The following is a 22,639-nucleotide window of genomic DNA, read 5'->3' as shown; positions in this document are numbered from 1 at the left end:
GATGTCACCGGCACATCCAAGGTCGCGCCTTTCAGGGCCGGGTCACCACGCTCCCCCCGCAGGTCGCTGCTTCATCACCGCTAGCTCCCTCCGACAGCTTCATGGCGGACGCCCGCCGCGGCAGCCACACTAGCGGTGCCATGGTCGTGGTGGAGGATGGCTAGGAAGTTGCCGCACAAGAGGAGGGCGACGCGCTCGCCAGCCCGGCCCCTACCACTTGGTGTCGGCTGACCTCGTTGGCTTGTGCTTCAACTGCTTCGAGGATGACCACGTGGCTGCCCTCTTCGGTGTTGGCGGTCGCCGCAGTGGGTCGCTCGCTGCCGTTGGTTGATGCTCGTGGGGCCATGCCTCCTCCAACCGTCTTCTTTGCTAGCAGGGATGGGAGGATGGGTCTTCGTCCTCCCCATGGTGCTTCAGCTTGCCGCCACCCCTCGGCAACTGCTGCTACCACGGGTCGTCCTCAATCATCGTCGTGGAGTGTTGCAGGGTGGGGTGGGGGGGAGCCAAGCTCCCCCTTTCCCACCGTGGTTGTTTTTTGGTCATCGCGGTCGCCGCCGTCTTTGGGTCATCGTGATAGCGGGCGCTGGCACGCGGATGTTCCCCATCGTCATTGTCGTGGATTGCTCGCTGTCATCCCATCGCTTTGGCTCCCATCCAGGTCTTAGCGGTCGGCTGCGTGGAGTTGGTTTTGGGGTGGGGGAGGGGGGCCTTAGCAAAAGCTTTGCCTGGCATTCGCCGATGCCGACAACAGTTGTGTTCCTTAGCGTAGCTCACCTCGCTAGGAGTATTGTTGCAGCCACCGAATCCATTTGGTTTTGCCCGGTGAAGACTTGGTCTGATCCTCCATGGACAGACGGACGATGGCGGCGTTGGCGTCACTCCCCCTTGGAGGCATTGTCTGCATGACATCTCGCTCTACCTCCGCTGGCTCCGGGTTGCTAGGCAATCAGTGATGTGCGTGTATTCATGATGACCTTATCTCATAAAATGTGAACTCGTAAAATGTGCAGATTTCAGTCATCTTAGATCGTGTTTAGTGTGATGGTGGTGCTATGGTTTCCTTTTTTTCCTGTCTTGTGTTTCTGTTATTGGTCGCGGGTGATAGTTGTAACTATGCGCTTTGAAATCTCTTTTAAAATTGCAAAATTGTAATTCAGAAGAAAACATGCTATGCACGTCTTTGAAAAAAAAAGCAGCAGGTCGGAGAGATCTAAGAAACAGAACGCCAATCGCTACTCAAAGCTGGCACGGCCCCGTCACATGCATGCAATCTTCGCCTCAGAAAAACAAAAACAAAATATGCTCGGACAGGCACGGCAAGCAGCACAAGACTGGCAGCGTTTTGCTGGATCAGCACGCCTGCATAGCATGCGTCTCAACGTCCACCTACCAGGAGGAGAGTGGCAACTCTTTATGGTTTTCTTTATGCAATCAGATCCAACGTACTCGAACCCCAAAGTATTACCCCAAAGTATTTCAGAAGATCAGGTTTCAAAAAAGGCACAGGTCGCCGTATGTTTGCAGGGAAGGCAACCAGCTGAGTCGTCTCATATTTCCACACAACCAGCAGCTCGGAGGTTTCTTTTTGGGGACAAAACTTTAGGCCTGCAAGACAGCAACGTTCTATGTCAAATAATAGTGATCACCAGACGATTAAAAAGAAACAAAATGCATGATCCAATGTTCTACTTATCAATCATGAGCATCGAATAGGAGCAATAAGGATCAAATGTTCTGCTTATGAGGGCCTGTTTGTTTCCACCCTCCTAAAATTTTAGCTCCTAAAAAGTGACTAAAAAGTGACTAAAGAGCCAAACACTATGACTAAAAGTGACTAAACTTTTAGGAGGCTTCAATTTCTTTAGGAGCTCCACCCCCTCCTAAAACCTCCTAAAGCCCATCCTGAACCCCACTGCCCTCATTTATTGCCCCCCCCTCTCTATCTCTCACCCTCCCTCCCACCATTCCGCCTGCCGCCGGCGTCCCTCCTCGCCCGGCCCCCGCCGGCGGCGTCCTTCCCGCCGCCCGCTGCTGTCGCACGGCAACCCCACCCCTGCCGCCCCCGCTCCCTTGCGCCGCCGCACAAGCCAGCCAGGCGCTCCCCCGCCGGATCCCCGCCGCCGTCGGATCCAGGCGAGGGAGGACCGAGAGGGGGGTGGCGGTGCCGGGGAAGAAGAGGAGGGGAGGGGCGCGGCGGTTGGGATTCGAGGGAAGGGGGCGGCGTCGGCGGGTGGACCAAGCGCCGACGGAGGGACGGTGTGGGGCCGGCGGAGGGGTGGTGCGGGGCTAGCGACGGACAAGCCAAGCGCCGACGAAGGGGCGGTGTGGGGCCGGCAGCGAGCGGGCCAAGCGCCAGCGGAGGGGCGGTGTGGGGCCGGAGTACGTGCCAACAGCAGGGGCATGGGGAAGGGCATCTTGGGTATTTTACCACTTCATTAATTGCATTTAGTCACTTTTACGAGGTGGAACCAAACATACATACTTTTAGGAGGTGCCTAAAAACTGCCTAAAAACCTTTAGGAGCTAAAACTTTAGGAGGGTGGAAACAAACATGTCCTGACTCACAAGCGTAGTTATACACCCAGGCCTGGTCTAAAAAATTAGTGAAGCAAATAAATGCAACATGCCACAAATACACATTTTTAATAGAGTTAAACACCTAAAGTATAACTAAATAATTCTGAACAAAAGTTGCTACCTCAGTCACATAGTTAAACAACTTACTTCAAACAACTGAGATCGTGTGGGGAAAATAGCACAAGCATTATATGTCGGGAATTTCCTGGATTTGCCACTGACATTTGGGTGGCACATCCTGAAATGCCGAGAAATACAACTTCCACTAGTTGTTTATATCATTAACATAAACCATCAGTAGTACAAGGAGGACATTAAATGCAGTTCCCGAAAAAGTTGCAAAACACCTCAATCTGACAATATAGCATAACTTTTTATTCAGGCTTCTGTTTAGAATCCTGTCGTTCTTAACGCGGGCAAAGACTTGCTTGTTGATTCAACTCCTTGATTTCTAGACATTCAAACTGTCTCAAAACACCTTATGTTTCAAATTTACATCTACCTAATTACTGTGGGATTCCTTATCCAACTTAGCTCTATCTTTGTCAATCAACCAAAAAGTTCAATTGTAACGAGTGCAGGACCGGTGCATTCCACCATAGCTTACATTTGACAGTTCTATTTATTAGGAAATAAAGGCCGTTAGCATCACAAAGAAGCAGAATCAAAGGAAATAGTATCAATCAGCAACATCAATTTTAATGCAAAATGATACTGGAACAATTAAACATATAAACACTAATGACACAGTAAACTATCATAATTGAAGTAACTATTAATGGTACCACAACTTCCATACTTATCACGATTGCTATATAGTTATCTGATGGCGAGAACAGCACCATACACTAACAACTAGCAACAGCAAGGTAAGTGTAATGGTCAAGCGAACTACGGAATGAATAAAAATTACCTTTTATCATTTCTCAAAAATAATTATTTTTCGTTAGCCTAGTGCAAAGCAGCAACATACTTGTCCTCTTCCATTATCCAGATATAATGAGAATAATAGGATCTATCGTGCTTTTTTTAACAAAAGGATCTACAAGGTCAGTAATACAGATTGTAAAAAAAGCAACAACTTGCCGTAAGCCTATATATAGAAGCTGACATAATGGTCCTGCTTTCCTTATCTCCTTAAAATAAGAAAAGTAGGATCTACGCGAGTGCCGAAATAAAGACTATGAAATTCGCGCCAATGGTAAGTGCAATATGGAATTGATCATGAAGAGTGTGCCAGAAAAAGTAGGAGTTATTTGACTAGAACATAAGTGCAATTTATTCCAGTCCATATCAGTAGGCATATAGCCACTGAGGTCAACATCAAGATATTCTTTGCATATATCTTATCCTTTTTATTGAGAAAAGTGTGAACTATTCGAGCATTAGATGTCTAACATTAGATTGAAACCATTGCATTTTTTCCTCAACACTCAACCTGCTTAGGGCTTCTATTCAGTGTATAACAGACACCAAGCTTCAAAGGGTCATCAAACCTATTATCTATCACCACCAACAGAATAAAAATAATTTCAAGAATCAATTAAAAAATATTGGAGGCTGTGTAACAATCTCTAACATACGAAATCCGGGTCATTCCATGGCTGCCCGATAGGGCCACGTCACCCGTTAGCTCACTAACCGTTCGATCCAGCAAGCTCACGTTATCAGCCATCGGATCGGCGTCAGCGCGGGTTTCTCACCTGCTAAGCGGCAAACCTGGGCACTCGGGAGGATTCGCAAACCCGCCTAACTGAAGTCCTCATCCACTCTGCCAGCCGGCTGCCGTGCCATGGCCTTCGCCTCATCGCCCACCTAGCGTGCCTCCATCCCTGCGTCTCCTCTGCCTATCCCCTGCCCCGCCGGCCGCTGCCTTTCGCTTGCCGCATTGCTCTCACCTCCCTCCACCTCCAGCACCGCCTGCCGCCGTCTACCTGCCGCGCTGCCCACCGAACTCCCTCCCACTTGCCACGGCCGTCGTGTTGTTCCCAACCTCACGCGCCCTCTAATTCGGTAGGCGCGCCACGCGTGCCATCACCTTCCCTGCCTGTATGCCGCTGCTGCCGATTGAATGAGACACGATTCTCCCGAGGCGTCTGCTGCGCTGGTCCGGGGGTCGCACGAATCGGCCATGAGGTGGCGCCGGTGGTCGCCCCTCGCCTTTCCCCCCTGCTCCATCCCCTTGCCTCCCCAGCAGCTGTCCCTGCAGCGTGCTCAGCTGCTCCCCGCACAAGAGCAAGGAGCAGTGCACCGCGCTGCGAGGGGACGCGCGGGACAATTGCTGTAAGGCTTGCGCCTTGAGCATGGCACATATCCCCTTGGTAGGCTCCTCCTCACGGCCAAGGCCATTGACAATTGTGTCCTGAGTTGAGCCTAAACACTGTACCCTGCTGCTCACCACTGTCTCTTCAGAGCACAAGTACACCAAGTGCTCGATGCATTACCTCTGTGAGTTGATTTAGTCCATATATAATTGTTTTCATTGCCAACCAAATGCCTCATTCTTCCTTGCCATTTACCAGAATGTGTAACCACAAATGCAGATGACAAAGGCTCCTACTTAATGAATGAACAAGACAAGAGAGAGAAATCCTTAGGTGTTGTGCTTTCCTAAGCTAACCATGCTAGCTGGGACATGAATTTTATGTTTAGTATTTTATTTCACATATCTTTATGTAATATCATAATGTTTATCATTGCTGTTTCTTCCACTTTGTAGGATTATCAGAGAGACATGACAGTTTGCATGAGATATATTCTAATGGTGGTATTGCAGTCTATAAAATGAACCATTGATTACACAATACCTTTAATCTGTGAGTATGCATCATCACTATCCAGTGCTTTTATTATATTTAAGATTAATATGTACAGACTTATACTTTAGTAGAACACTAGAACTACGACAGGTAAGTAGAATAAGATAAACTGCATGTATAGGTGGACTAGCTTGCTATTAATTTCTCTGGACATTCTTTTACTAATTTTGGTTTTCCTGGTGAATTTTCTAAAATAGTAAACTCTCTAATATGATATTGCTGTTGGAATATTATGCATGACTCATATCACCTAGAGTAAAGCTTAGATGATTCAGTTCTTCTAGGTTAACATAGCAATTCAGTATCGCAACCAAAGATCAGCATCGGTTCCTATTTCAATTTCTAATTTATTCCTGTCCCTTTGTATTTGGGATGCCTACTTTCCATGGCTGGAAGGACCCTAGCAGCTGAAAAGCTTTGCTAGCTCTTTCAGGTTTGATTCCTCCTTGTACTTGCTCCTGTTTTCCCCTTTTTTCACAATTTAGTGTAATCAGGAGACTTCTGAATATTGTGTTTAGTAGAAATGCATCTACTTCTCCATAAGGATATAATAGAATTTCATCTACTTGAGAATGTTGTTTGCTTCAGTCTTTAAGTTATTAGCTTTATGCCATTTTGCTCTCATTTAGCTTGCAAGCTTGGTCATCTCTCAGCTTTGGAAAAGATAAAAAATAATGAGGACTTGTTGATGTTAGGAACAATCTACCAGTTTGTCATTAACAGATCAATATTCTAAGGTCTGGGTGTTCCAGATGGACAAAGTAGGCAAATATGGGAAGTTCAGATAGATAAACATTAACAAAGGAACTACTAAAAAATTCAGGAGCCTCATATCTTCAGTGTGCAATGATCTGGGCACAATTAACCAGATTTACAGTGAGGCTTCCATAGTGTTGTGATTCAGAGTATTACAAAGCATAGCGGCATGACCAAAACAGATTCGGAAAAATTAGAAGTTGACCAAGAGGTAAATAACCAATGCTTCTAGATAGTACTAGGAGAGCATATCACTTTTGAACATCTCAATTTCTAAGCTTGATTTCAATAACAGGATATCAACTAGGACCACATAAATGATAATACATCTTTGAAAAGATCTATGATAAAAAAAAAAAAGGCGTACTCAGTGCGAAAGCTCCCACACAAGATGTGGGGTCTGGGGAAAGGAAGAAAAGATCTATGATATTGATTGAAAAGTAAATCAGGTTATTAAGCTTCATTATTGCTTCCGCCTGTATGATTATAACCATACCTGATAAGAATGGCTCATAAGAATGGTGATAACTGAAGTGGCAAAATGTGTGCTAACTAATGTTAATTTGAAATGTCACTGTTAAATGATGGTCCATTGGTACTATTTTGTCAACACTGTTATCTGATTGGGTTGGTGGAAATTTTGCCATTGATTTTGCTTTTATTTGACAGAAAAATGTGAAGACAAAGCACCCTCTGTACATGCTTCTCCAAGGAGGAAGTAAGCTACTGTCATAAAGCCTACACGTCTAGCACGGTGGAGTTGCATTGACCTTTTGTTACAGCTGGCATTGTGCTTGAAGCGATTTTGTGTCAAGGGGTAGTACAATGTGATGGTGATCGATCTCCTCAGGTGTAGCCTTGAGGACTTGTCCAACTATTGCAGTACAAAGTTCCCGCTGCAGACTTTGCTCATGCTTTTCTGATAAAATGGTGAGTGCAGTATACCTTCGATTTCAAACTGTTTATTCTTCCAGTTTGTTTCTTAGCTTAGTTGTTTATGGTACTGGCATGCCATTTGCTCCCCAATATGAGCAGCTTTGTGAAGTATTCGAAAATTATGATGATGGCATTTTTTTATGTTATTAATTGTTTCCAGTTACAGTATTACACTATAATTAGCTGCTTCAAATATTTGTGTGAACTATTAATATGACCATCTCTGCTGCTGGAATTAAGCGAGGCCCCTACTTGCTATGTCTTGCATTGTGCGACTTGCCATGGTCCCTTGTTCCCAAAAGTTGCTTTCCCCCACTCAGAAGTAGTTTACCCCCAATATTCATAGCCTGGCATTGATAATAGATTATAATAATGTAGGTGCAAATTTGACTGTGAACGTACCGGTTAGCATATTCATGTGTGTTTTCCTCTGTGATGGACTTCAGTTTAGCCCTCTGATGATTTCACGTTGATGGGTTTATCAATCTTTTCGTCCTTGGTGAAAACACATTTCTGCATTTACATTGGTCATCTACAATTTTGTCATTGCATCTGTCGTAAGGAATGCAGCCCCTACCTGCACAGCCATACTAACTGAGTATCTTTGTGAAGAAAAGGAATGAAAAAAATACTGTGAATGTTCTGTGTTAGCACTGCAATTTCTGAATAGTTAATTTTACCGCTTTTGTCTACTAGCTATCTGCAAACACCACTCTGTTATAAGAGCACACAAAATCAAGTCATGGATCAGTAAATCAAACAGTTTTCCTTAATTACTTTTGGCTTATTGATTTTTTGGGATCCTACATTGCACTGAAACAGTGTGAATGTGCTTTGTCCATGTGAGAGTTTTGGAAAAAATACATATATCATCTTGTTGCTTTTGGAAAAAAATGTAAATGACAATATTAGACTGTTTACTATTTAGCGACCACTAATTAATTATTGTTTTAGTTTCCTACTACTTTCGCTTCAGCTTTCTCAATTCTAACGCAATCCACATTTAGTTTGCAGTTTGTTCGTAGGTTGTAATACTATAATAGAATCTTTTCAGCTCATTATTCTGCATGATCTATAAGTGCTGCTTCTTGTCCAAGTGCTCCTGACTTGGCTCTGAGTTTCCTTGCTCAACTGATATCTATTTTGTATCAATTGCTAACTCAATTAGCTGGGCTACCCTGCTTTCCAGTTTTGCAACACTATATTTAGTTAGGTCAGAAACCAAAAGATAACGTCATGTATTTGATCAGTACTGACCACCTGAATTACAAATGTTCTGTATCAAACTTTGCCTTCATGGCTTTTGTAGTCTGCCACTTTAATCCTTTCTCCATTTTACAGGTTCTAACAATTTTATTGAAACACTTTGAGAACGAATGTTTATACCAGTTCAGAACAACCATTGCACCAACAGGCAGTGTTGAGAGCATCAAAAGAAAATGCTGGAACTAAAAGAATAGGCTGATTCACACCGACAGTGGATCGGCAAAGCCGCGCCTGCTTTCTAGTATACTCTAATTCCAAGACTCTGATACCCTCTACCTGAACTTTTCATGTTCCGCATACCACTCAAAAATCAAGGAAAAAAAGTACTCAGAACAAATGCCTTCACTTGTGAATAGCATGTTCTTGTCATCATTTAACTTTTATATAGTTCGGGAGATGCCTAAAGCTACCACAATCTTTCACTAACATCTGCAGATGCATAATCAATTATTTCTTTTGGTACCCTAGCTTTTGCACAAGTGACAATATTATAATCTCATCTTTAGATAATCGAACATCGTAGCTGATTTGATGACCAAAGTGACATCAGAAAATCTTTCCATTTGCTTTATCTTCTCCACCCATAGCAAGATAACATCTAAGCGATGAACAAATCTCCCCTTCCACTTTATATCCATGAACCTACATCTCCTATTATCATCCATATAAAGCAGCAAATCTAATAAACAAAAAGGAACAACGAACAGATATAGGATGAGCTTTTACCTTTGTCATCAACTCCCAAATGCCAAGATGTCCTCCTCTTAAGGACCCAATGGCGGCGTATCAGGAGTCTCCGAAACAATCTCAGAAATGAACTTAATCAGCGAGCAGAGCCCGCCCAGGAAGTTGTGATCAATCACCCCATCACCCTCGGCGACATGAGCAAAGTCCACCAGCTTCACCCTCACCCCACCCCCAACTCCGGTTGCTGACACCGCATTGGCATCATAGCCCAGAAGAATCGACGCTGAGTAGAAGTGGAACAGAGTCTGCTCCTCGAACCACGCCTTGAGCTCGCGCAGCTGCGACAGGACGCCCCCTTCCCCGCCGTACACCGCCGCGGCGAGCGCGCAGTCCACCACCTCGCCGGAATCGGACGACACGTAACGCCGCAGCATGCGGCGGACGCCGGCGGTGTCCAGCGCCTTCACCTCCGGGCGCTCCGTTCGCCACACGGCGCCCCCGGGGCCCACGACGCGGACGCCGGAGACGCGGAAGCCGAGGAGGACGCTGGTGGTCCCGCGGTCCTTGGCGAGGCACTTGGCGACGTAGGGCTCCGGCGAGCTGGGCGGCCACGTGATGGCGCCGATCTTGATGTCGGCGACGGAGGGCGCCTCGAGGCCCGCGAGGAGGTCGTCGAGGACGAGGTGCGGGTGCGGCTCCCCGGGCCGCGCCTCGGTGGGGAGGAGGCGCGTGCCGTGGAACCGCGGGAAGAAGGCGTCCCGGATGCGGGGCGGGACGGCGGCGTGGGCGGAGAAGGCCTCGTAGAAGGCGAGCTCGTGCTCCCCGCGATCGCCGGCCTGGAGCGGCTTGTAGAAGAGGCCGGAGCCGTCGACGACCGGGCCCAGCTTGCTGGCGGAGGCGCGGTGGCCGGCGACCTGGTGCTCCGGCGGGCGGAGGTCGGACATGGTGGCGGGGGCGGGAGGGGGCGGCGGGTGGCGGTGGTGGTGGAAGGAGCGGTGGTTCCGTGGGCTCGCGACGCCGCGGAACTTAAAGAGACCTGGGAATCTCGAGATCATCGATGGCCATGGCCTCCGTTGCTTCCTCCGTGATTGAAGTGTCCTTTTCGCTGCAACCTGCAGGTAGACCGGCGGCGCACAACCTGTGTGCTGAAGGTGGACCTGATCATCCACCGGTTCGGGTTGGGTTCGGGTCGGGCCAATCAAAACCCGATGGTTGCTTTCGCTGGCCCGTGCCCGACCCGACCTGAGCATCGAGCTGAAAATCACGGCCTGCGCCCGACCCGAGGCTGGCCCGGCGACCCGTGGGCCAGCCCGACGCCTTTCCTACGCGCACTGCGCACTGCCCCGTCGCCCGCTTCAACTGCTCCACGCTGCTGCTGTTGCTCGCTTCCACAACTATCGTCGCGTTGCCATGCCTTGTTCGACGAATGCAAGCTGCGAGCTGTGAGCCACCGCCGGCGCCGCCTGGTGGCTTGGGGAGTTGGGGCAGCTGGAGATGCGAAACGGGGTGACTTGGGGGGCGCTGGATGAGAAGGGAGACGGGGTGCTTGGCTGCTTGCGGCTTGGGGTCGCTCGGACCTGGATGGCCGCCTGCCTAGTGCTCGCTCGGGGAGATACGGTTGAGGGAATAATGAGTCGGATAGGATAAATGTTGACTGACGGTGGGAACTGGGAACCTCCGAGCCTGGAAGGCCATGTGCACGTTAAAATTGTTGTTCGTTGGGCCGTATTGGGGTTGTTGGGCCGTATAGAGTGTTTCGAGATGTGGTGGGTTGTATGAAGGAAGAGACATGAAAGTGTTGGCCTGGTGGTGTATTTTCGGGCCGTCGGGTCGGCCCGTGGGCTACAATTCTGACCCGCTCCCGACCCGAAAATCACCTCGGGTCAAATAAATAGGCCCGAGCCCATGTGATGTTCTAGTCGGGTCAGGTTGGATTGGGTTTTTTCGGGCAGGTCGGATCGGGTTTGTCGGGTCGGGTGGCTCGTGATCGGGTCTAGCCGAAGGAGGAATTGTCGAATTTCCAGTGTGATATGGTAATTTGTAGAGGTGGGAATTTATCGCGCAAGGCATGAACGTTTTAGTTCCAAATTCTTCTTTAAAATATTTTTATGCTGAATCAAAATCACTTTGTTACAAAATCACTTGTTAAAATCTTTTGGCTATCAATATTTTTTTATTCAGATTCTCCCTTAAACGAATTAGAATCGGTGAAATACACCTCTTTGGAGATTCCATTCAAATGAGAAACGTTTCAAGGTGCTTGTTAAAAAGATGGCTATCAAAAATTAGAATCGCTGACAAACACCTGTTTGGTGATTCCATTATTAAAATGAGAAATGTTTCAAGGCGATTCAAGGAAAAATATTAGTTGTTTTCACCGTTTTGGCAAATATTTTGCTGATTCTAGTAATAATCAAAACGATTCTTGCAACCAAACCGATCTTACGTTGTGCAATTGTGCATGGTCCGTTGCTCTTGTTGGCCGTGCCATTTGCGCCATACCAGCTCAAAGCTTGTATTTGCTTCCCCGATCTACAGAAGGTTTGTCTATTTTATCACCGATCATATTGTTTTCATGCAATTGGTATGATGATTCGACTATCTTTGCGCAATTGGTAGGATGATGAGAACTCAACTCGCTTTTGTAGGAATGTAAATGACATGATATAAAAATGCTTAAAAAATAATTGCAGTGAATGCTTTTTTGTGGTTTTAGATATTTATCATCATTTAGACTATACATCGAGAATTGGCACAACTCCGAAGCAGCCCTGGAATCACTACCTCACTATTGTTGTCCTTTTTTCCATGGAAATTGTGACGTTGGATTAAACACAACTTTCAAAGGCCTCTTTTATTTTATTTTTCATCAAACAGAGCAAGATGATACAGGCCGACTTTCTCGAAGTAGGATCACTGAACCACAAGATGTGGTGGGAAGATAACTATTGCACTCTCTGATCACCTTGGATCAGCAAGCACAATTTTGATAGGTTGCCATTGAACCCTCAAACCCCGAGGAAAAGGAAAAGGAAGCACGATCTTTGGCACAGCATCCAATTCCCCTTCTATGATATGCATAGGAAGAACATGTATGAGACTTTTATCATGAAGAAGCAAATAGCTAAATCAATTCATAATTTGAGTCTACAATTACATAGCTAACTTACATAGTATCTAAGGAAACCTAAAATCTAAAGTTGGACTCTTACAAACTTTGGACTTAATATGTTGCCGTCTTCCCTTTTGAAGTGCTGCGCATCCTTAAGGATCCTCGGCCTAGGACTCCAGCCATCATGTAGGCAATCAAATAAGCTTTCCAAAGAGTAATCAAATGTCCAAAATGAACTCCGTACGTAGGATATATGGACTTTATAATCCAGAGTTGTCAAGCGGTGACGTGGCAATCCGAATTGAATTCAAATCTTCCAATCTTCAAACTCCATCTTCTATTCGAACCCAATGCTTGCCAAACTTGAAAAACAAAGTATTCAAATCTCTTCTAAACTTGGGGTAGAGTCGAATATGATGAATATGGGCTTCCAAACAGAAGGCTCTCCACGTTATACAATGTCCGCGCGTCAATGTGACAACCTGCGCAATTTTCAATCAAATTACCATAACTCTTTGTACAAAACTCCAAATCTTGTAAAGTTTCATATGTTGGAAAGAATACTTGATAGCCTTTTTAAATATTACATTTTAAATCCATGGAATCTTATGTATTGGTGAGCACAACACAAGAGATATGATTGGCAAAACAAACGTCCCGATCCTTATCAGGAAATGGTGAGGTTTGATTGATCACAGCTTTTAGAGTCCTATTTTATTTTATTTTTTCATTGAAGAGAGTACCTACCTTGAACTCCTTCGAGCCATGTAAGGGCAAGAGCAACAACTTATGAGCAGCCTATTGAAACAAAAAAATGTATTCCAAAGAAACTCGAGTTAAACACATCGTAAACAAACATAATGCCAACCAACGGTTGATTATAAGAATGCGTTGTTAAATCTTGAACAAATAAATGGCTTCTATAAATATGTAATAATATTGTATTGTAGTGTCAAAAATTGACAAGTTAGGTCAAATGCTACTATACATCACACACTATAAATGATTTTATTCATAGGCGGTAATATCGTTAGCATCGAATTTGGCATGGGTAGGGTTACAAGGAATTTTACATTAACTGAAATATAGTAGCATATCCGACCAATTATAGCCCCTTGCTTTTTTCGAGATATGTAACCTAGTGGTTGGACCCATAGAAGCCAAAACTTTCAATTGAAGTAACGATTGGAGTTTATAAGTAGAATTGGAATATAATAATGGTTGGAATTTTATGTGGTCTCTTAATAAATGAAAACATTTAATGATATTTTGCTTTTGATTGACTTTAGATCTTTCTTTAGTGTAAACAAAGCTCACATTGAAATTTAACAAATTTTAATAAAATAATCTCAATTTCCTAATACCATTTTACTTTTCATTCCAATTTTAGTTATTTTCAAATCATGCAATGAATGGCTTCCTTTTTTATTCAATTTTGGTAATACCCAAGGACTTTTGTTTTGGAATTTGGATAGACATCACATCACCAATGTATTTTATCATATTTCAAACTTTGGTGTCGAGTTATAGTGGACCAATGGTCTTTATTTTCATATAAACCCACATTGCCGGTAATATTTCTTATTGTTGTACAACATCTTTTAATTTGCAATTGTGCATATCTTTACCTTTTTCTTAATCTAATAAAGAAATTAGTCAAAGAGAAAAAAACATGAGGTTAAATGGGTGATTTTAGCACGTGTAAGTTTATAATGAATATGCATTTATTCAAATTTATTAGAATATAACGGGAAGTAGCTCATTCAACCGAATTAACGACTGTGTGTTTATTTTTCCGTTACCTCTTGACTCCTTGTCGCATAGTAAATAACACGCCTCTTCTTCTACCTCCGTCTTTCCCCTCCAACTCTGATTGTGTAGTGCCGGCACCGCCATCATCGTCATCATGCCGGTCCGCTCCCTTTCATCGTCCGTCACCGGAGATACGGAAGGGAAGCGTCCTATAGCAACCTAACATCTAGCATCTCCCCCTGCTTCAGTCATCGCGGTGGTGGCACGGTAACTGTGTAAAACACGTCGACCAGATAGAATCGCATGAAGGAAAAGCTAAGCTAACCGCTAGCACACGCCATGACCAAACCTTCTTACACTTGCCCCCACCTTGCCCTCACCCGCGTCTTACTCATCTTACCGCGACGAACAGAACAAATCAGCAGCCTACCACACGCAGAGCTTGCCCTTTCCAGCTCCCGCTGGTGCCGTCGGATCTCGCGCGCCCCCAACAAACTCCACGCACATTTCTGCGAAAGCGAGCGGCGGGCAGGCCTCGTCGCCTCGTCGAGCCCATCCATTCCATGACGCGGGCGCGGGCGCACGCGCACGGGACGGGTCGGTCCCCCAACCAAGCCAAACCGGCCTGCTGCTTCTCCACCTCCCCATCCATCGCGTGGCGTCGCGCCCCGGCCCGCTCGCGCTCCCTCCCTCTCACTATAAACTACCTCCCTTCTCCCCCAGTCGCCTCTCCCCTCCCTCATTTCGCCACTCGCTACACCCCAAAAACCTCACGCGCTCCCGTTCTTCTGCCCCTCGCCTCGTCGCCGCGCCGGCGAGAGGGGCGCTCATCCCCCCGTGCCCGTGTACCGACGCCGCCGGAGCGGAGGCAACCCGCGCCTTATCCGGTCGCCCCAGATCTGCCTCTTCTTCTCGCCGCGTCGGGGGCGATCCCGCCGAGGCCAGGTGAGCTCCCTTTCTCCCTGATCCGATGCGCACGTACCGGTTTTGTGGCGGCTTGGGTGGGTTAGCTCGCAGATCTGGGCGTTTAAGACCGCTCCTCGGCCCGATCTGGGCGTTGCGGCCGCGGCCCGCGCTTGATCCGATGCGGGCGCAGCCTGCTCTGCTCGGTGCCCGGCCGCCGAGGCCGGAATTCTACGAGATCGCGCGGATTCGTGTGGTGCCAGTGCCAGATCTGCGCTTGCGTGTACGGTCGCGGCTCTGCATGGCGTTAGAGGGTGGGCTACTGATTATTAGATTTCAGTAGGATTTGGATTTGGATTTACGCGCTCTGAGCGCATTGCCCCTGCTGTTCTGCCGCGCTTTTGCGCCGTGGCAGAAAGGTGGCTGGGTTCGCGTGACCCTCCTGCGAGTGGGTGGTTGGACTCTTGCGGGTATTTGGGGGTAGGGGTGGGCCAAATCTTTCGTGTGCAATTCTTTCCGTGTTTCCCTTTACAGAAACCTGCTCGTGCTGAATAATTCCTTTGTAGGATAAAAGTGGGAGGTCATCTGGTCATGGACTATCAACCTGTGCACTTTATATTCCTGCATGCCTGTGACGCATACTCCTGAGATATCAGTTTCCCTTTCAATACATGCAGCCCTGTTGTTTATTCTTCTTTGTTGTTTGAAAAACGGAGTGGCTGGTATTGTCTGACCATGGGACACAGTCCTAGGATTACCCGAATTCGTTTGTATGTTCAAAGGGGGTTTATGTGAAATCTGACATTGTTCCAATTAAACATCTCCGTGTATTTGCCATTTTCATCATTTAGCTACCTGTGGTTCTGTAAAATGCAAATATCAGAAAAAAATGAGAGTTATCAATTGCGATAGGAAATGAGACTAAATTAGGTTACACTAATCTCGTAATAAATGCTCATCCTTTTCATTTGATCGCAGGGTGTAAGCTGCTATCATGGCGACCAACACAGGAGCCTCAGGATGGTTGAGGGGTAAGGTGAAGGCTGTGACATCTGGGGATTGTCTACTCATCATGGGAAGCACAAAGGCTGAGATCCCACCCGAGAAGTCCATCACCCTGTCCTACCTTATGGCACCAAGACTGGTAAGATTCAATCTGCGTGTCATGAAATCTTTGTTGGTAATGCAGGATATCGTTTGGCCTTTTCACTTAACCTTAATTTTGAATTTGGTGGAAGTCATTGGTTTGTTACTAAACTTCCAACCTAGGAATATTTACTTGCATCAATTGTAGCTTCTTGATATTCCACTCATTTGTGAAGTTTTTCATTTTTTGCTTCCTAATTCACATCGAAAGTTCATGGTGTTCTAGGCTCGCCGTGGTGGAGTGGATGAGCCCTTTGCATGGGAAAGCAGAGAGTTTCTGAGAAAGCTTTGCATTGGGAAGGTGCTACATTTGAACTTCATTTATTTTCTGAACTCACATATAATTCATTGTATTCATAAGTTCCTTTTTTGGACAATGTAAAATTATAATCTGCTGTTATAGGAGGTCACATTCAGAGTGGATTATACAGCTCCTAATATTGGACGCGAATTTGGCACTGTTTATCTTGGTGACAAGAATGTTGCATACTCAGTAGTGTCTGCTGGATGGGCGAGGGTAAGGACCATTTTACCTTTTTTTTGGACTTCATTGTATTTATTGCACTAGATGTGTTGTTTATTTCTTCTATTTGCTTAATCAGGTAAAGGAGCAAGGCCCCAAGGGGGGTGAACAAAATCCATACCTTACTGAGCTGCTGAGGTTGGAGGAAGTTGCCAAGCAGCAGGGTGTTGGTCGTTGGAGCAAGGTTAGCAATTTTTCATTTCTGTGGCCAACTTCTTTGTATTGCATGAGATGAATGCCTTTCTTGATTTTGCTGTTGTACGCATCTTATATACAACTTCAGGAACCTGGTGCTGCTGAAGAGTCAATACGAGATCTTCCGCCATCTGCAATTGGTGAAGCAAGTGGTTTTGATGCAAAGGGTTTTGCGGTTGCAAATAAAGGCAAGAGTTTGGAGGCCATTGTTGAACAAGTTCGCGATGGCAGCACCATTCGTGTGTACTTGCTCCCTAGTTTCCAGTTTGTGCAGATATATGTTGCTGGAGTACAGGTATGCTTATCATAATTTGATGTTGTTTTCTTTCACAGTTATAAGGTAAATTTTAATTGGAAATAAATCTAGGCTCCATCCATGGGGAGGCGCTCATCGGCACCTACTGTTGTTGCTGAAACGGATGGTACTGCTAATGGTGCAAACGGTGAAGATTCTGAGGGAGCACCTGCTCAACTGACTACAGCACAAAGACTTGCTGCATCTGCAGCTTCTGCTGAAATTCCACCAGATAGGTTTGGAAGAGAAGCCAAGCACTTCACAGAGACTAGAGTTCTCAACAGAGATGTAAGTTATCTCCTCTGTGTTTCTATCTTCCTCTCCTTGGCATGAAGAGTTTACTGTGTTAGTTAGCCTAACTTTCCCTTGTAAAAAAAATTCTAGGTGCGTATTGTGGTGGAAGGCACAGACAGCTTTAGTAATATAATTGGCTCTGTGTACTACCCTGACGGAGAGACTGCAAAGGACTTGGCCCTCGAGCTTGTCGAAAATGTACGACCAATTATTTATTCATATAATTTCTTTTGAGTATCATGGTAGCAGGCATCATCAAGTTCTTACATTAAATGTCATCTGAATGCATAAAAAATTCTGCGCCAACGATCATAACATTCTTAAGTTGTTGAATGTGACTGCATTAAAGATTTATGTGCTAACCTTTCTCTTACAGGGTCTTGCAAAGTATGTTGAGTGGAGTGCTAACATGCTTGATGTTGAAGTCAAAATAAAGCTGAAGAACGCCGAACTTAAGGCTAAAAAGGATCAGTTGAGAATCTGGACAGGCTTTAAGCCACCGGTGACAAACTCAAAGCCCATCCATGACCAGAAATTTACTGGAAAAGTGTGTCTTTCGTTCTCAATGATAGTGTGTATTCATCATGGTTCACATAATTGCATGATTTTAACTTGTTTCTTTCATGCTGATCTCTTCAAAGGTGGTAGAGGTTGTGAGTGGAGATTGCATTATTGTAGCTGATGATGCTGCTCCATATGGCAGTCCTTCAGCCGAACGTCGGATTAATCTCTCAAGCATTAGAGCTCCTAAGATGGGCAATGCTCGTAGGGATGAGAAGCCTGACAATTTTGCTCGTGAAGCTAAGGAGTTCTTGCGCACGAGGTTGATTGGCAAGCAAGTATGTAGATTGGCCTGTATCTGGCTGAAGTGAATACATTATAAAAAATGTTCCCTAGTTGAAAACTGATTGAGTTTTATCCCCTCTCTTTAACTTCAGGTGGCTGTTGAAATGGAATACTCTCGAAGGATCAGCACTGTGGATGGACAGAATGCTGCTCCCACAGCCAATGCAGCTGATACCAGAGTTTTAGATTATGGTTCAGTTTTTCTGGGTTCACCTTCACAGGCTGATGGAGAAGACGTATCTTCTGCTCCGAGCTCTGCCAGCCAACCTGGAGTTAATATTGCTGAACTTTTGCTCTCAAGAGGCTTTGCTAGGATATCTAAACACAGGGATTATGAGGAAAGGTCACACTACTATGATGCTTTGTTAGCAGCTGAATCACGGGCTGAGAAAGCAAAGAAAGGAGTGCATTCTCAAAAAGAATCTCCTGTGATGCACATAACAGATTTAACAACAGTAAGTCATCTTCTTTTATTCCATTAGCTTGATTTTAACTTTATTATACACCATCATTAACCTATCAGTGTGGATCTTGTATGGTTAGGTATCTGCGAAGAAGGCCAAAGATTTCCTTCCCTTCTTGCAGAGGAACAGAAGGCATTCTGCCATTGTTGAATATGTTTTTAGCGGCCATCGATTTAAACTAACAATTCCAAAGGAGACTTGCAGTATTGCCTTCTCATTATCTGGTGTTCGGTGTCCTGGTAAAGGCGAGCCATACTCAGATGAAGCTATTGCCTTGATGAGGAGAAGAATACTACAACGTGATGTGGAGGTAAAACTTTATTTGTCTCTGTTTGCTCTTCCATTTCCCCATTTTCTGTTTCTGAAGGATGCAAGTGATTCACGCAGATAGAGGTTGAAGCAGTTGATAGAACAGGAACATTCATAGGTTCATTGTGGGAGTCCAAGACCAACATGGGCTCTGTACTTTTGGAAGCTGGGCTGGCCAAGCTGAGTTCATTTGGCTTGGATAGGATCTCAGATGCTTATGTCCTAACGAGAGCTGAGCAGTCGGCAAAGCAACAAAAACTTAAGGTAATCCTTTATTTTTTTCTCCTCCGGTATACAAAAGGGAAAGCCAGAACTGACACTTCACTTTTCAAGATATGGGAGAACTATGTTGAGGGTGAACAAGCTACCAACGGATCCACACCTGAATCTAAACAAAAGGAAATTCTCAAGGTTTGGCCATGAAAGATATTATTGAAACATACACTACATTTATAGCAGGGAAATCTAACTTCTTGACTCTTAGGTTGTTGTCACGGAAGTTCTTGGTGGTGGCAAGTTTTATGTTCAGACAGTTGGTGACCAGAGAGTGGCTTCAATTCAACAGCAGCTTGCATCTTTAAAACTTAAAGATGCGCCAGTCATTGGTGCTTTTAATCCTGTGAAGGGAGAAATTGTGCTCGCACAATTTAGCCTTGACAACTCCTGGAACAGAGCTATGGTATGTGTAGATTTACTGAGCATGTATGATGAAATCACTAGTCTTTATGGGCCAAAGTCGTAGTTGAAATATGTCTTAGTAGATTATACACTAGGACCCTACTGAAATTTCTTTTCCTCTATGACCAGTGTAAGTTTGGTGATTCTAAATTAACCCAAAAGTAAACCTATAAGTTTTGGTCTGTTAAGCACCTTGTTGATGGCATTTTGCTTCATCTATGTGCCACTTGGAGAAGTTATATCAGAACATTACGCATTAGCAACTAGGGAAGTGTCCTCATGGTATCTAACAAATTTAGGAACGAATAAGCTTGTTCTTGTTCCCATGATGTCTGTTTTAACTAACGGTCTCCCTCACTTATGACACCGCATGCCCAATTTGTCAAGTCCTTCATGTTTATTTTTAATGGTCTTATCATACCTCAGTTTTGGACTTTATGCACAAATTGTCATTATTATCTTCTGGTAGTTCTAGCAATTTCAATACTAAGTCCTCATGCCTTGCGCAGATTGTGAATGGACCTCGTGCTGTAGAATCTCCAAATGACAAGTTTGAAGTATTCTATATTGATTATGGCAACCAAGAGGTGGTTCCCTACAGTCGATTACGGCCTGTGGACCCATCAGTTTCCTCGTCTCCTGCTCTTACTCAGTTATGCAGCCTTGCTTTCATAAAAGTGCCCACTCTAGAGGATGATTTTGGTCAGGAAGCAGCAGAGTATTTAAGTGAATGTTTGCTCAGTAGCTCGAAGCAATACCGGGCAATGATTGAAGACCGTGATACTTCTGGGGGAAAATCAAAAGGACAAGGAACTGGAAATGTTCTCATTGTTACTCTTGTTGATGCAGAGACAGAAAGCAGCATAAATGCTACCATGCTTGAGGTTTGTGGTACTGACTGCTTTATTTTGAGCTAGTCTTTTGGTGTACTGCATAGCATGGCATTTAGTTTGTTTTGAAATATTGAATCGTTTAAGCTAACACAAGCAATGTTCATTTGACCCTTGAATGGAAACAAGAGACATCATATATTAGTTATCTGCATTTCATTTGTGATTTGCCAGCTAAATCTAGGGCATCACACCTGCAAACTGTTGTTGAATGCATTCATTCCTACTTTGCCTTTTGTTAGGACATACAACTACTTGCTACAAACTTTTGCTCATGTTTGGTAGAACATTCCTACTTTATGATGGTAGACAGCTGCTTGGAAACTAGTCCAGATGCTGCGCAAAATGCCAATGGACATATGTTCATTCCTAACTACTCAGAGCAAAGAAACACATGTTCATTTCCTGACAGACAATGGGATCAATTTCTTGCAAAGCTATGTGAAAAGCTGTATTATGGCCAGGCCAGAAATATATGTTCATTTCTAACATTACCTACTCTGCCTGTATCTTCAGGAAGGGCTTGCCCGACTTGAAAGAAGCAAGAGGTGGGACACTAGGGAGAGGAAAACGGCTCTCCAGAACCTGGAGCAGTTCCAGGAGAAAGCAAAGAAGGAACGGCTGCGGATCTGGCAGTATGGAGATGTTGAATCTGATGAGGACGAACAGGCTCCAGCTGCAAGGAAGCCCGGAGGCCGTCGGTAGAGACTGGGCGTAAGCTATGAAGTTTTGGACACCCCGAGTGTGATACTCTGCCGGGAGTTATAGATGAAAAACCTAGAGTGAGCGGGTACCTTATTTATTCGGTTAGAGCAGGGTACTTAGTGAGGCAAAAGTTTCTCATTTTGAGCACTTCTGATGGCAGGTTATTCCGTTTTGACATCGTAAGGTTAAAGGTTACAGATACATTGTTTTTTCCCTGAACTTAATAAGGTTGTGTCTGTTCGCTGCGGTTCTTTGTAGACAAAAGTATAATGTTGAGAATTGCAGTGAATTAAAATTCAGGATTGCTGTTATTCCATTGTCGTACTGTGTTGATTTATCTTTTATGCGTTTACTGGTTGCTTTGCTTGATAGCAATTTTCCGAGGGCAGTTTACGGTCGCCCGTGAGTTTCGAAACTCACGGATGAATCTCCGACAAACAAAACAAAACGACAAACACACCGTCTTCTTCCTCCTCTGCCTCCCCTGCTGCCTGCTTCCCCCGCAGCTGGCAGCGACCACGTCGCCGTGCTGCCAGCCCACCTCCCGCCTGCAGCCCCACCCTTCCGAACCAGTTCAGTCATCACTCCCACCGCTGGCCCTCCCCACCGGATGTCTCCTGCCGTCCGGTCGGCGGAGCCCTCGCCGCTTCCCTTCCCGCCCGCCGTCCGCAACCACCACCGGGCCGGCCACCTCCCAGCCATCCCTCTACAACCGTCGGCACCCCAACCCCAAACCTCATATCTCCGATCCTAAAACCTGAATCCTCAACCGGAACCCGAATCCCCACCCCTAAAACCCTAAATCCAATCCTCCTCCTTCGATTCTGGCAGGTGAGCTCCGGCCACCACCATGTTCTCCATCCGTGAGAGAGATGAGGACTAGAGAAGGAGGAGAGAGGGAGAGAGGAAGACGAGGAGGAGGAGGAGGAGGAGGGCGAGGAGCATCCCGGCCTCCGGCCGCTGCAAGAGAAGTCCGAAAGGGTGAGAGAGAGAGAGTTCACATGGGAGAGAGCATCGTGGCCTCGTGGGGTGGTGGGAGCTGGAGGATAAGGTTCTAACGAAGTGGTGTCCATCGACCGGGAGTTTTAAAGTACCCGGGTGATTATAAATTTAATATTGCGATTTTTCCGAGGTCTAAGTAGTTAGAATCTTTTAGGGTGTACTATGGGAGTGTTTGGTTGGGTGGTTAAAAGCTAGCCAGGTTTGTGTAATGCGGGCTTCTGGTTTTTGGTTGCCTTGGCCAGGCCTCTTAGCCAGGCCCAGCGAAGGCTCCTAGCCTGACCACGCTAGAACGTGCGCTGCTGCGAGCGTACTAGGAATTTTTTTATTTTCATATTTTTTTTGATTTTGCAGAAATATATAGCGGATGAAAAAATTGCAAATCTAGGCTATTGCCGCCGGCTGAGCCGGCGATAAGGCCTTACCGCCGGCCCTCCCGCCTAACGGTCAACAGGCGCCGTAATTGCCGCGCGCGATTCGAGGCACG

At 45.6% G+C, this 22,639-nt stretch overlaps 2 protein-coding genes across 6 annotated transcripts; one reads left to right on the top strand and one right to left on the bottom strand.

Annotated features, from left to right (window-relative positions):
* Positions 1 to 1,211: 1,211 nt before the first annotated feature.
* Positions 1,212 to 10,096, bottom strand: LOC101764096 (inositol polyphosphate multikinase IPK2). 5 transcript variants are annotated; one of them, XR_214499.4, is made up of 3 exons: positions 9,081 to 10,096; positions 7,491 to 7,665; positions 1,212 to 1,605 (listed from the first exon to the last, which is right to left on the bottom strand). XR_214499.4 is itself a non-coding variant. In XM_004952546.4 (2 exons), exon 1 carries the CDS (start codon positions 10,094 to 10,096, stop codon positions 9,119 to 9,121), a length of 978 nt encoding a protein of 325 aa, XP_004952603.2. In that variant the 3' UTR covers positions 1,212 to 1,605; positions 9,081 to 9,118. The 5 variants fall into 5 exon arrangements, 4 of the variants coding, with proteins under 4 accessions (XP_004952603.2, XP_022685380.1, XP_004952604.2 ...); XM_004952546.4 differs by lacking the exon at positions 7,491 to 7,665; XM_022829645.1 differs by lacking the exons at positions 1,212 to 1,605; positions 7,491 to 7,665 and adding an exon at positions 2,745 to 3,195.
* A 4,529-nt stretch (positions 10,097 to 14,625) lies between these two features.
* LOC101763417 (ribonuclease TUDOR 1) lies at positions 14,626 to 21,469 on the top strand. Its single transcript, XM_004952545.3, has 17 exons — positions 14,626 to 14,850; positions 15,787 to 15,952; positions 16,181 to 16,255; positions 16,358 to 16,471; positions 16,557 to 16,661; positions 16,761 to 16,967; positions 17,040 to 17,255; positions 17,352 to 17,459; positions 17,638 to 17,808; positions 17,903 to 18,100; positions 18,200 to 18,562; positions 18,651 to 18,881; positions 18,959 to 19,144; positions 19,214 to 19,291; positions 19,365 to 19,559; positions 20,068 to 20,442; positions 20,965 to 21,469. Exons 2-17 carry the CDS (start codon positions 15,803 to 15,805, stop codon positions 21,151 to 21,153), a joined length of 2,961 nt encoding a protein of 986 aa, XP_004952602.1. The 5' UTR covers positions 14,626 to 14,850; positions 15,787 to 15,802; the 3' UTR covers positions 21,154 to 21,469.
* The last annotated feature ends 1,170 nt before the right edge of the window (positions 21,470 to 22,639 follow it).

This window comes from Setaria italica, chromosome I (assembly GCF_000263155.2).
Source record: "Setaria italica strain Yugu1 chromosome I, Setaria_italica_v2.0, whole genome shotgun sequence".
In the NCBI taxonomy this organism is placed as follows: Eukaryota; Viridiplantae; Streptophyta; class Magnoliopsida; order Poales; family Poaceae; genus Setaria; species Setaria italica.
Note: the sequence above shows the minus strand (reverse complement) of the source record. Positions and strands in the feature narration are given on the sequence as shown.